The sequence below is a fragment of the Stenella coeruleoalba genome (assembly GCF_951394435.1).
Source record: "Stenella coeruleoalba genome assembly, chromosome: 19".
Classification (NCBI taxonomy): Eukaryota; Metazoa; Chordata; class Mammalia; order Artiodactyla; family Delphinidae; genus Stenella; species Stenella coeruleoalba.
In genome coordinates this window covers 34,655,510-34,669,086 of record NC_137165.1, presented here as the reverse complement: position 1 = coordinate 34,669,086, position 13,577 = coordinate 34,655,510, and the positions used below count along the sequence as shown (strand labels likewise).

Genomic DNA, 13,577 nt, shown 5'->3' with positions numbered 1-13,577 from the left:
AGACACAAAAATAAAACCTGTGTGGGTCTATATAAGTCATATTAACAATTCCATGAATGTTCAACAGGACTAAAAATTAGCAAAGATGGTTTTTTTTTTCAACCTTGTAACACTTTTTTTTTTTTTTTAACACTTTTTCAGGTTGCGGTGCCAGGCACCTTTACAGTATTTGTGCTATAATTACTCTATTTGGCAAGTGTCTGAATATCACGTTTTCTCTTTGCCTTGTGTAAACAACACCTTTTCACATACTAGCACAGTGAGCTGTAAGCCCTGTAAATCTGTCAGAACATCTACAGGAAAAGAAAATGAACAATTTTGGTTGATTGCTCAAAACATTTTGTTTCGAACAAGAGGTTTCAAAACAGGATATATTAGTAAAACACTGAACTCCTGAATTTAACGTTATACGTAAACAGTTGACTGTTTTTAGTTCAATAGTTTTTTTTTTTTAATTTTGTGTGTGTGAAGGTAGAATACTTTTCTTGTACAGCTGATGTTCAAGTCATTTTACTAAGAGGTCTGGCTGGAGACCATCCTATTGTGTGTGTGTGTGCGTGTATGTGTAGAGCTTTGTGAAGGTAGAAGAGTTGATACTGAGGGCTTTACATTTAGAATTTTGCAATTTTGGCAAAAACAAAAAAACCAAAAAACCCAGAGAGACAAAAAATATATATATATATAGTCCCACCTGATGCACAGCAGGTCGGCGTTTCTGAAGCTATAAGTTTGTTGTCGCTGTTGCTGAACTCTGAGACAACACTAATAAATTTCCCAGAGCCAGAACCCTCCTGGCTGGCCCGGGAGCTCCCCGGCCGCTTCACCGTCCTCAACCGGCTGCGGGCGCAGCCTCCCTCCCCGCGGCTCCTGGCGTCACCACCGACTGGCCGCCTCCCGCGGCTGCCGTGGGTGTTTTTATGCAGCCCGCCGGGCTCTCGCTCACGCCGGCGGTGTCTGTCCAAGAATCCGGGTCCAGGTGGGAGGTGGGGAGAGGTCTGCGTTTCCCTGCGGGAGCCCCAGTTCTGCACCTTGCCAGCCAGCGCACGGATCCCAGTTTTACCTCCAGGCGGATTTGGATTCTATTTCGTGTCCCCCTTTCCCATCCGGTCTCCCCAGACGGAAAATGACCCCCCAAGCTGGAGGAAGTGGGGGGGATGACTTGCTTTTATGTTTTTTTTTCTTTTTTTTTTTCTGTTTTTCTTAAATAAAGGTTCGTTTCTGTACAACCACGAACTCCGCGTATCGTGCGCGACTCCGCTACCACACGGCCGCCTCGTTCATTTCGGGGGGGTGAGACAGGTGGTTTCCGTAGCTCGCCCCGCCGTTGACCGACAGCGACGAGAAGGGTGGGCTGGGCCCGAAGACCTCGGCCGACATTGAGTGGAGAGGTCCGGGCAGGCTGGGCTCGGGGCTGGGCGAGTCCCCGGGAGGATGCGCCAGGATGTCGGTGAACCGCTGAGCCTCGCTCGACGGGTGGTGGCCGGGCAGCGGGTGCTCCAGGCCACCCAGGGGTGTCCCGGAAGGCCCGGACGACGGCACGAAGGGCAGGTCTACTGGCGTCTGAGCCTGCGAGGACGGGGGGCCTTGCGGGAAGAAGTCGTAGTTGCCTCCGGGAGCGTAGTACTCGCTCTGGTAATCTGCGGAGCAGCGAGGAGGCTGTCAGGGCGGGGCCCTGGGTGGGGCAGGGTGACAGGGCGGGAAGGCGTGCCCGCGAGCCGGCTGGGGAGGGCGACTCGGGGAAGTCGCCACTCGCCCGGCTCCCCTGCCGGGCCGGAAGGACGGACAAGGCTGGGTGCAAACGCCGGAGCTGCTCCCTACCTGCCCATTCGCCTCATTCAGGGTCGGGAATTCGGTCCGGTCTCACTACCTCCCCCTCGATTTACTCCCCAGCCTCCACCCATCTCTTCCCTACTCTCCGCTTCTCTATAGAAAGCCAGAAGCGCCTCTGCGCTGCCACCCGCTTCCGACGAAGCCAACCCCGCCCGCCCCGCCCGCGCCCTGCCCGCGCCCTGCCCGCGCCCTGCCCCTAGGCAGCGCACCCACCTCCATAGAAGGAGAAGGGCCCGTTGGGGATGAGCTCGCCCGGCTCCAGGCGGTCCACGAGCGGCCGCATCCGGCGCGGACTGCGGAAGAAGGCGTGGCGCCTGGCGCCCAGCGCGCTTAGCTGCTTCATCCTCCGTTCCTTGGACCGTCGGTTCTGGAACCAGACCTGAAGCACACACGCGGGGGGGTGGTGAGGCCCCGGAGACGCCACCTCCACCTCCGACTTCGGGTGCGCGGCCGGACCTGGCCCCTCACCGCTTATCTCGCGGATTCCGGGCCGTGTGGTGTGTCTGTGTGTTGTATATGGGGGCGGGGGGGGGCGCGGTCTCTGAGTAGGACCGCGCAGGGTGGCCCTTGAGCCCATGGTGAACAGGATTCCCGTCAGAGGAACTGGGCAAGCCGCCCTGCTCAACATGAGGCAGTTGGAGTTGTTTCTAATAATTCCACCGACACAGTTACAGTTTCCCGGGGGCTGTACACACCGAGGCTCAACCTCCCCAAATAGTATCAGACACATAGCTTGCCTTTCAGGGACCCTGGCAGCCCCCCCCCCTCCCCCGCATGATAGTGACAGAGATCCAAACAGCCTCCTGTTGACACTCAGTCTCCCAAAGATAGTGACACCAAAACCCACAGTCTCCTTTTCCACCCACGTACAATCTCCCAGTGCCAAACGTACTTATCCACAGCCTTTCACTGGTAGTGACACAGACACGCAGCCTCCCCTTCACCTGCGCACAAGATCGCACAACCTTTCAGAGGCAGAGGGCCCCCGTGGAGGGCAGCCTGAATAGTGTGCCCATGCACACAGCCTCCCAGGCACATCCACCCATACCCTCGCAGAGCCTCCAGGCACCGGACACCTAACCTTGGGCCCAAGACTCGGGCCCGGTTCACACGCAGTCTCAAGACCTCACAGCGGGCACCTGCGCAGCTGCCTGGATGGCCACCTCCCATCCCATGCTACTCTGGACAGGCCGAGGTACAGCTGACTCCCACCCCGACCACCTTCCCTTCAAACCTGGACAGCCCACCTCTCTTTGGAGGGGAAGTCTCTGCTCTGGGGCTTGTTTAACTGGGGCAAGAGACCCACAAAGTTGGGGGTGGGGACCCGCAGAGGGAGATCACGTTGTGCAGAAGCCAGCGGAACCGATTAATTCCGAGAGGCACAGTGACCTCTTAGCTCCTCCCGAACAGAGGTGGCAGTGCAGACAGATAGGTCCCAACTCCGTCGCAGTGTCCGACAGTGTCCCCTCCTCCAGCCTCATGCTCCCCGTCCCTCCCCCACCGTCACCACTCTCACCTGCGCTGGACCAGGAAGACGAGGAGGTATAGGGAATTCCAGATGCTCTACGCATCTGGCGATGCTTTGAAGTTCGAACCGGGTAGGGTTGTGTCTGGGCCTCTCCCTCCCCCTCCGCCAGCCTACAGGGACTCAGTCTCCTCCTCAAAACAGCCCCCCGCCCCAGCTCGGCCTGCACGGAGTAGCTGTGTGGGCCTCTAGAGAACTGAGCGGCACGCTCGGGCCCTGACCTGAATGACACGCATGTTGAGGCCAGTCTCCTGAGCCAGCTGCTCGCGGATGTGGCGCGTGGGCTTGGGTGTAGCGGCAAAGGCGGCCTTCAGCGTCTCCAGCTGCTTGGCTTTGATGGTGGTGCGCGGCCCTCTCCGCTTGGCCCCCAGGTTCTGGTCGTCGTTCTCATTGCTGCCGCCTTCCTTGTCTGACACATTGGCGCTCTCCGAGTCCTTGGCGTCGTCCTGCGACGGGTCTTGGGAGTCCGGAGACAAACTGGGGTCACTGCCCGTGGTGGCTGGGGAGAGGGAAGGGACAGGTGAGCAGCACCCTTGGCAGGCCTTCCTCCCCCAGGACCCACCCGCCCCTAAGGAGCCGGGAATTAGGGCCTCACCTGAGTGGAGGCTGTTCTCTTTGGCGACGCTGCTGTTGCTTAGGTAATCCTCTTTGCAGACGAACTTGTTCTCATCGATGATGTAGAGCTCCTCGCCGGTGGAGAGCTGCTTGTTACACATCATGCAGGTGAAGCAGTTCAGGTGAAACACTTTGCTCCGGGCTCTCCGCACCAGGTCGCTAGGGGAGATGCCCTGCGCGCAGCCCGCGCATTTGGTACCGAAACACCTGCAGGCGGGGAGGTTGGCGAGGGCCAAGGGAAGACAGAAACAGGGAGAAAGGCGATAGAGAAAGAAAGTGGAGGAAGAAGAATAGGGAAGAGGAAAAGTAGAAAGAGAGAGAGAGCCAAAAAGAGAGGCAGAATGCCGATTAAGCAGGCAAGAAGGCAGGAGAAAGTGCGGGGCACCAGTGAAAAGTCAGGGAGAAGATACACATGGTTAGAATGATGGAGTAAGGAGCTCAAGCTGCCCCCACCCCTAGCCTCACGCCCAACGTTGTCCCAGAGGGAAAAAGCGCTGCCGAAGGCGGCAAGGTGGCGACGGGAAGGGAGAGGGAGGCACCTATTTTCCGATTAGATTCAGAGAACAAAATTAGAGCGCCATACAAATGCGTCTCGATCACCGCTTTTCTCTATATTGCCTCTCCTTCGTCGAAAAAGAAGGCGCACACGGGCTCGGGGTTGGCAAGGTCCGGTCCAGCCGCGGGTAAACAAACAGCCGCGGAGAGCCCGGATGGCCACAGCCAGGCCGTCGCCACGTTCAAGCCCAAAGCCCAGCAGGTTGGCGCAAGCTAGACCGCATGGGGGCTCTAGGTGCCGGGCCGCGCTTCGCGGGAGCCAGGCTTCTGGGGCCCACTGGCAGTCGGCACCGTTCGCCGCTCCCTGGCTCGGCTCCCGCCAGTAGCGGGAGGCCCGGCAGCACCGGCCGAGGCCCAGAGGCTCAGCCTGCGCTTGCTCTCGGCAATACCAGCAGACAGAGCTTTGCTCCATGGTCCGCCGCTACCAGAGCCGCGCGTCCCGGGGATGCGCTGGGGACAGCGCGTCCCAGGCCTCTGAGCAAAGCGACCCGGGTGGCTTCGAACCCCCACTCTGTCCCCCAGTTTGATATGTTACCACAAACTCAGAGAAAAGCAGAGACCAAGTCAGCCAAGTAAACTGGGAGATTTCAAACGGGCACAAGGGAATTTCAATTCGAGTTTGCTCCAGTTCTCTGTTGACTTGTGTGTTGTGTGGATTTGGTGGCAAGATAGTAACTTTAAGAGGATTCAATTAAAATGCTAAACGGAGGAGGGTTGTCTGGAGAAGTCCCCCGGCTCCGACGACCCGGGTCTCGGCTTTTCCCAGGTTTCGGCAAGGAGGTGGCGGGCTGTGGCGGGCAGAGCCTGGGAGGGCTCCGAGCGGAGCCTGCGCCTCAGAGCTGAGGTCGGCGTTGGGCGGAGGCCGAACCTCCCGCCAACCCAGGCAGCCGGGCAAGGTCTAGGCTACCGTGCAGTAGTGTGCCCAGGTCGGCGCTGCGAGGCCCAACTGGGTTTCAGGAAGACTCTGGGGCGTGCAGGATAGGCACCATGGCCGAGCGCTTCCCTGCCGCTGCCACCGCAGGCGACTCAGACACTCCGTGCAAAAGGCTCGGCGGTTCCCGCCAAGACTTCTCGGAGACGGAAAAGACAGTGGCATGGAGCTAGCCTGGGCTTCTAAGCTCAGCCTGGAGGACGAGCAAAGCCGGGAGGCCCGGAGGATGCAGTCGCTGGAGAGCTCTGCGAGGGGAAAGGCAGGAGCCGGGGCTACACCTCCTGAGGCTGAGCTACCTCTTTCCAAGCTTGGAGAGGCTTCTGGCTCAGAGGCGAGCTCAGACCCTTTCTTCCCAGGCACGTGCAACCAAGCCCGGACCCACAATTTCCAAGACGAAAGCAGGCCGCGTCCCGGGGAGCCCAGCGCGCCAGCTGGTGAAGAGGCGGGAGCCCCCGGGACTTGGCTGCCCTCTCCAAAGGCAGCTCCTAACGCGGCCGCCGCGGCCACGCTGACCTCTGATCCGAAGCTGGCTGGGAAGGGCCCGCGGGGAAGGAGCAGCAGAGGCGCGCGAGGTAAGTACTCACCGGAAGAAGTCGTTTTTGCAGTAGAGCTTGCCTTCCCGGGAGAAGCACTTCTCGGTCAGGTTGCATTTACATTCACAGCACTGGACGCACTTGACGTGCCAGGCCCTGTCCAGCACGTTCAAGAGGAAGCGGTCCAGGATGGGCCTTTTGCAGCCGGCACAGTGCACCATGGTCTTTGGTTTGGTCGGGTGAGGCCCGGAGAGAGAAGCGCAGGTAGAGCCGAGGGGATGATTCACCAAGACGACCGGCAGGAACTCCCCAGCCCCTCCAAAATGGGGAGACACACTTGGCAGTGCAAACCGAAACCCGCGCCGGAAAATCAGAGAGAGGGAGGAGGCTGATGGGGGTCGGGGGGCGCCTCGGTGGAGTGTGCAGCCCGACAGTCCCGGGGCCCCGGGGCACAGCAGCGCCGCCGCCGCTCCTGGGGCGAGGAAAAGAGTCTCAGGCGGGCGAGAAAGCGACTCTTCTGCCCAGAGCCCGCGAAGGAGTGAAGGTCACCGAGAACGGCGACGGGAACGGAAATAAATAAATAAAACGGAGTCGGAGAAGGAAGAGGACGACACGGCGAGCTCGGCTTGCAGGGAAAGCGCCGCTGAGTTCTCTCGGGCTTGAGGTAGAGCTGTCAGAAGTCAAAGTGCATCTGCTTTTGTCGGGGTATGAGGGCGGGTGTGTGTGTGTGCAGGGCTGCCCGTCACCGGAATTTCCCCTCCTCTTTTTATAAAAAGAGAAGAACCAAACGAGTAGGGAAGCTTTGGATCCTAAACTGTCGGCCTCGCGCAACGGGTCGGGACGCCCTGGGAGCCTGCGGTGGGCCTGGGGGAGGGGGCGGGGGCAGGCCGCGGGGGAAGGGAGGGAGGGAGGAAAGGAGGAAGATCTCGTTGTTGATTGTTGTTGTTGCTTAGGTTTCCCCCCTTCTGGAGAAGTGTTTGTGTCAATCGAGAGTGAGAGGGACAACTCCGGGCGGACGCAGCCAGGTGCGCGCGCCCGCTCCCCACCGCCCCAGCCCCGTCACCTCGGCCCGTGGCCTGCCTGGCGGCCTCCGTCTCCTCGGGACGGCCCTCCCTGCGCCTGGACTCCTTCGGGGAGGGGGTGCCGTCTGGCTCCTCACCGCGCCTGGCCGTGCATCGTGGCTCCAGTAGCAACTCGCGGCCGCCTGGGCGCGCAGCCCCACATCGCTCGGCCCACGCTCCAGCTGCCTGCGTGCAACCCCACAGTCTCTCGACTTTTCTTTTCCTTTTCCCCTCTTTTTTCGTTGTGATGGCAAATCTGGGTTTCCTTTCTAGCCTCTTTCCTTCCTTCCTTTTTTTTTTTTTCTTTTCTTTTGCAGCGGGAGGAGTCGGGGGGAGGGGAGTAGCTTGAAGAGCTTTTTAAAAAACGTCCTGGTGCAGCGGCTACAGTTCTGTGCGGCTGGAACAGCTCGGCACAGGCCGCCGCTCTCGCCTTCCGGGCCGCAGTTCGTTGTAGGCTGTCCCCGGACAAGCGTCCCTCTGTCCCTGGTCTCCTGGCCCAGTCCGCCGCCCCGGCGCGTCTCTCCCCAGTTCCGGCGGCTCGGTCACTGCTCCTGGCTGTTGGCTGGGCTCTGGAAGCCCCCTCGCCTTAATGCAGCGCCCGCCGACGTCACGGCGGCCTGCGACCAATCAGCGGCTCGCGGTCCCTCTGTAAACCATTCTGCATCCCCCGGCTGGGGAGAGTGCCGGGAGACCGCGTTTAGAGGATCAGTGGCGGCGGCAACCGCGGCCCGGCGCGGTGCGGGCGGCGGGCAGCGAGGTGCCCGGGTCCCCTGCTGCTCCGGTAAGGCGTCGGTTTCGGTGGGAGAGACTGAGAGCGCGCGGGAGTAGGCGCAGGCCTGCTGGAGAGGGGCAGTAACCCAAGATCGAGCCTTGTTGGAGGTTGGGGTGCAGCTGGGTCCGGGAGCCTCGGCGGCCCAGGTGCACTCTTTGGCTTTGCAGTTCAGCGGGTGCTGGCTTTTTTTTTTTTTTTTCCTCTTGCTTTCTTGGCCTAGAAGTTTGCCCCGGGCGCAGCGCTTGTCTTTGGGGGAGTTGGGCGGGGGAGGGCGTTTGGCAGCAGAATCTCCTTCCTCCGGTCCCTCCTTCTGTGCCCCCTCCTCCAATCCATCCAAAGTCCACAGGGTCCGGGTCTCTAGGAGATCTGGGTGTCTGTTTCCCGCAGCGCAGTCTTGGAAAGTTGATTCCGGAGGTTTCCTGGTGGGGCGGGGGAGACCGGAGGCGCGGCGCCGGGGCGGGGTAAAAGAGTGGGTGGGGAAGCGCCTCGGGTGAGGAGTTGCAACCCCGGCGAGAAGTTGTGAGAAAACTGTGATCCGGAGACACCTTTTCCATACAAAAACAAAAGACTAGGCGGGAAACCGCGGGGCAGTAGCGGCGGCTGGGGGGTGGTGGTACTGACGGTGGGAACGGGGACGTCCTGGGGGCTCCACGGCGAGGCTGCAGGGGATTGGGGTGTGCAGAGTACGAGCCTGGCCGCCCTGTCCCCTTTTCCAGGCTCCGGGCTGGCACCAGCTTCCCCGGACAAGCGCAGAACAACCTCCGGTAGTTCACGTCTTAGGCAGCCTATACTTCCCTAATTTTCCTCAGGGTATAAACTAGGGACCACTGCCCACGGGGGCAGATTTTCCTAGAAGTAGGGGTCGGGTCCGGGTCCTGAGACTCTTAGCCTCGAAGAGTCACTCTAGTTCCGCGGCCCACACCCATCAAATACCAAATTCCGTTTCGACAGCACCATTTCTATGCCTAACCGGGACTTCTCCCCAAGTGAAATCTGAAGGTGGCAGGGCCGGGCAGTCCCGCATTTGCTCCTTGTTTTTGTTTTGGGGGGACAGGGGTGTTAGAAAGGCGCATTTGGCCCTAGTGTAGAAGGAAATAAGGATGGGCAGCCAGCCAGCAAGGTCTAGCCGGTATTTTGAGAATGGCCTTTTGACCCCCCACGCGGTGCTGGGTTCAGGCATCTCACACAGGGCCGGAGCTAAGTTGGGGGAAATGCGCCCTGCAATGCAATTGTTGTGAACGTGGCGGGCAAGGAAGCCAGTTCTTTGCAAAATGGAATACCCTCTTCGAACGAACCGGTTAGCCACTACAGCGAATTTGGTTTGCGCTCCGTGGACTGGGATTTTAGGACTCTGCCAACACGCTTTTCCCTCCTCTAAGCCTCCGCCCGCCCAGCCCTGCACCCCCGAGGCCCGCCGGCAGCCCCCGCCTTGCCGCCCGCGTCACCTTTTCATTGGAAGCCGAAGCCAAGACCGGCAGTGAGGCTCTTTGGCGCTCCGCCCATCTTGACCTCTGGGCGCGAGGGCCCTTTCGCCTTCTCCGCACCCCCTCCACACACACCTGGCCTCTGGCTCCCCACTGCGGGGAGGGCGGCGTTGGGACTGGTTGTCTCTTGCAACAGCCCCCTACGCGGCTCTCTCCCAGGCCGGGGCTCAGGGCAGAGCTGGGGATGCGGAGGGCGGTTCTCCAACCCAGCAGGCCGGCTTCGAAGGATGCGACTTGGCTTTGTGCTCCTCCCGCGGACCCGGCATTTCCAGGAGCCAGCCGACCCGTAGCCCGCACTCCAGGACCCGGGGAGGCGCTAAGAGCTGCGTGGCGCGGGGTCCTCGCCTCCTCCACCCTGACCCGGAGGCACCTCCCCAGTCCGCCGCGCCGGGTGAGGCCCGCAGAAGGGGGTGGTCCTGTGAGCGGTCTCCACGCTCTCCCCACCACGCCCCCACACCCCCAGCTGTCTTGGTTCTCGCCGCCAGCGCCCTCAACTCAACCGCCCCTTTCTGGAATCTATAGCGGACCCTGTCCCGAGTGGCTCCACCCCGCCCCCGCCCCAGCTGGGCTCCTTCTCATGCAAAGCAGAGGGACCGCGGGGGTGGGGGGCAGTCGGCGGGGACTTACGGGGCGACAGCTGGACCCGGCTGCCGGCCCTTCCTGAACCCGAGGCCTGCCGCTTCCTTTCAAGTGGGCTGGAGGAGGTTTGCTGCAGCCGTTTGGGGGTGCGGGGACCTCGATGTGCGGACAAGAGGGTTCCCCCCTGCGGGCGGACTAGCGCGGTAAGGGAGTTGAGGGCGAGGGCAGGACGCGGACTCTAGACCATGGGGCTCCGAGGTCCAGATGGCTCAGTGTACGGGTCCACGGGAACTAACCCCGGTGTCTCGCAGGGCGTCAGGGAGAGCAACTCGAAGCGCGTCTCCTGGCTCCTGATTCTAGAAATTTGAGTCCAATTTTAACACCTCCAAGGCGACCGCACAGTAGATTAATATGTTTTTTATCCCATTTCCATTGAGCTTTTATTTTAAAATGTAATTGGTCGCAGAGACATGGAGAGAAAACTGACCGTCTCCGAAGCTTCTCAGCTCAGCTCTGCTTTTAAATCCATGTCTGCTCAGCCAGGAGCACCAGCCTTGCCTCCCCGCCCTCTCCGCCACCCTTACTGCCTGCGTCCTGAAGTCCGCAGGCGCTTTCTCCCCAGAGCTCTCCACGTCTCCCACACCCACAACCACGCTCAGCGCCCGGCTGCCAGGTGGTGTAAGTCCTGCACCGGGTGCCGGGAGGGGCAATCTGCCGCCCAGTCATCGCTCAGTGGCCGCAGAATCCTCTGAACCTCATCCCAGGCGCTCTTGGAAAAGACCCCAGAGGGCCCTGGAAGCGGCTTTCACATCACAGGTTTCTGCTATGAGAATCGCCTTGAGGATCAGCCCAAGAGGAGGGACCTGGCCCGGAAACGGGCCATGGGAGGGTTCTGCCAGCTCTTCCCAGACGCCCTGCAGTTGGGGGGCTGTAGGGTCCCCCTCCTGCACCCGCTTTCTTCCCGCCGCCTCCTTGATTCCGAGCCCTACATGGCCACCCTCCCCGACGAGTGGCTTGGGAGGCCCAAGGACCCGAGCTTGCCGACAAGGTCGGCTGCTGTTGGTCCCGATAACGCCCACCGCCCCGGCCGCTTCCCTCCTCGCCCAGGGCGCTCCTGTACAGCCCGCGGCCTCCAGAAACCGGCGGTGAGGCCGCGAAAGGGGGCGCCTGGGGGCGGAGCGGGCTCTAGATGGGTACCTGCGCCGGGCCGGCAGCAATAGGGCGCGACCAGCCGCCACCTTCCAGGAAGAGGGAGGTGGGAGCGAGCCGGGCGCGTCCGGGACCCTTGCAGTACCGGAGGCCACGCAAACTCCGCACAGACTCGGTGAGGACGCCACACGTGCGACGCAGGAAGCTGGGATCTGATCCGACCTCTCCCCGCTCTCTCCTTGCCCTCTCTCATTTGCTCCTGCCTCGGGTTGCCTTAATCTCACTCCAACACTCTCTCCTGGAAATGATCTACTTGCGCGCAGCACTTTACAGTTTTTATCGCAACCTGCCCAGAATCACATAGTAAGAGGGGGGATCGGTATTATCTCCTTCCCGGGGAAGAAACCCAAGTTAGGGGGTTTGCCCGAGATTCCTGGGTCAGTGCGCTACTGAAGGCGAGAAGTTTGGGGGTCTTGTCACCCTGCCCCTTTGTGTACTTGGCCCGGCCACGTTTCCAAGGCCCGGGTTGGGGGAGGTGGGGGACCTCGAGGCCGGTAAAAGGCAGCATCCGGCCGGGCCTTCACGGTGTGCGCTCGGGCTGGGTAAACAACGCCAGGCTTCCCACGAGGGCTTGGAGGCACCCTGGGCACGAAGGGGGGAGCCAGGTCGAGCGTGGTGATCTCAGATGCAAGTCAGCACCGCCGCGCGGAGCAAAGACAGGACATGGAGAGTCTGGGACGGGGAGTCTGGGCGGGACAGAGAGAGAAAGACAGAAGTGAGGGCAGGGGGATGGGAACAGCGAATAAGGGCAGAAACCCAGAGGAAAACAGAGAAGGACTGTGGAAAAGTAAGCGGGAAATAAAAGGAGGAAAGACATACTGGGGGAAATGCGTGGAGGAGTGGAGGAAAAGAAACCCAGCGACAAAAAAGGCGGCGGGGAGAGGCTCAGAGCCCAGGACCCAGCAGGTGCTGCGGGCGGGTCCTGGCAGTGACTGGAGGGTGTCTGGTGTGTGACAGTCGGGATCGCGGGCAGGAGAAAAGGAGGCAGCCTTTTTGGTGGGAGACTCAGAGCCCGTGGAAAAGCGTGTGAGCGGCTCTGGGCAGGAATCCAACAAATAAATAAAACGTCTAAGACAGCGTGACAACAATGTGTATTTGGGTGCGTGCCCGTGTTCCTCTGTCTGAACACACTCACACCCGGTAAGGAAGACAAACGGGGCTCGTGCCTCTGAGTAATTAATCCTCTCACTAATTGACTCTCTCCCCTTACCTAATGGTGGTGGTCACTGCTGATATCTGGAGAGACATCAGGTGGGGAGAGAGAGAGAGAGACACCCCAAAGCTAACCATCTTTGGGACTGGGATTGAGTTCTTTCTGGACTTGGCAGCTCTAAGCCCCCCCTTTTGGGGGACAGAGTTCCATAGATGTTGCTGCCTCACCAGCTCCTCCATGTTTGCATTAATAAAGCTCTCCTCAGATTAGGGGTGCCCAGGAGCCCTACACACACACACACACACACACACACACACACCCTTCATCAGTCTCAGAGGCTGAAACCACCCACTGCCCCTCTGCTGGACATCGCCTACCTCCAGGCAACACCAAAGCTCCCCCCTCCCTGTTGTTCCCCCAGGAGCCCAGATCCTGCACCCCCTTCTTTCAGTCACTACTTACTCTTCCCCGACCTGGGGTGTGTCCTGCAGCCCCTAGCAGAGCAGGCGAGGTTTCCAATGAGTTAGGAAGCAGCAGGAGGGATGAGGTCAGGGCAAGGATGGTAAGAAGCTTCTGGGGACAAACCCACTCAGACTTGGGTGGAGGGACACAAGAGGGGAGCGACACACACCTGGCAGGAGTGGGGCCTCTGGGGACAGAGGAGAAAAAAGGTGGCCACTATGTACCGTGGGAGAGAGTGTCAAGTGTGTGGGAGGGCAGGAAGGTGACCATGTCTGTGACTACGAGGGCAACTGTTCTGTCTCTCTGTGTGAGCACAGGGAGGGGCCCCTCTTATTTTCCCCACAGCACCCTCAGTTCTCAGGACTGGGGAAAGAGGCAGGGGAGAGAGGGTTGCACTGGGACGAGACCTCTGGTAGCTGAGTTGGCCCGAAGGGGCCCGAGGCCCACAGTCTGTCTGACGATGCAGCTTTGCGGCTTGGGTGTGGGAGGTGAATGTCAACTCTCACCCCTTCGGGGTGGCAGCTTTGCTCTGTTGGCTCCTTAGAGGCTAAATAATTGCCGAGATCCATAAACCACCCGGTCTAGGGAGAGGAAAGGGGGGAGGGCTGTTCCTCAGGGAAAAAAAAATGCACTCCCCCCACTAAATACATTTTTAATTGTCCCTTGGGAACATTTGTACATTTGACCAAAGCAAATCCCCAAGCAGTAACAGCAAAATCCATTCTAGGGGCTGGCAGTCCGGAGAGAGTTGGGGGTCTGGAGAAGAGGGAGGTGGGGAGAGATGGCGGGCATGTAGTTGAGAGAGTGAGAAACTTGGCTCTTCTCTCCCTGTTGCCCTCATGCTTTAGAAAGAAAGTGAACAAGAGGA

At 60.1% G+C, this 13,577-nt stretch overlaps 1 protein-coding gene across 1 annotated transcript; it reads right to left on the bottom strand.

Annotated features, from left to right (window-relative positions):
* LHX1 (LIM homeobox 1) lies at positions 1–6,210 on the bottom strand (the record flags this gene model as incomplete). Its single annotated transcript, XM_079904684.1, has 5 exons — positions 1–1,637; positions 2,044–2,209; positions 3,577–3,854; positions 3,951–4,177; positions 6,041–6,210. The coding sequence occupies 5 exons, from the start codon at positions 6,208–6,210 to the stop codon at positions 1,258–1,260; spliced, it is 1,221 nt and encodes a 406-aa protein (XP_079760810.1). The 3' UTR covers positions 1–1,257.
* Positions 6,211–13,577: the final 7,367 nt, after the last annotated feature.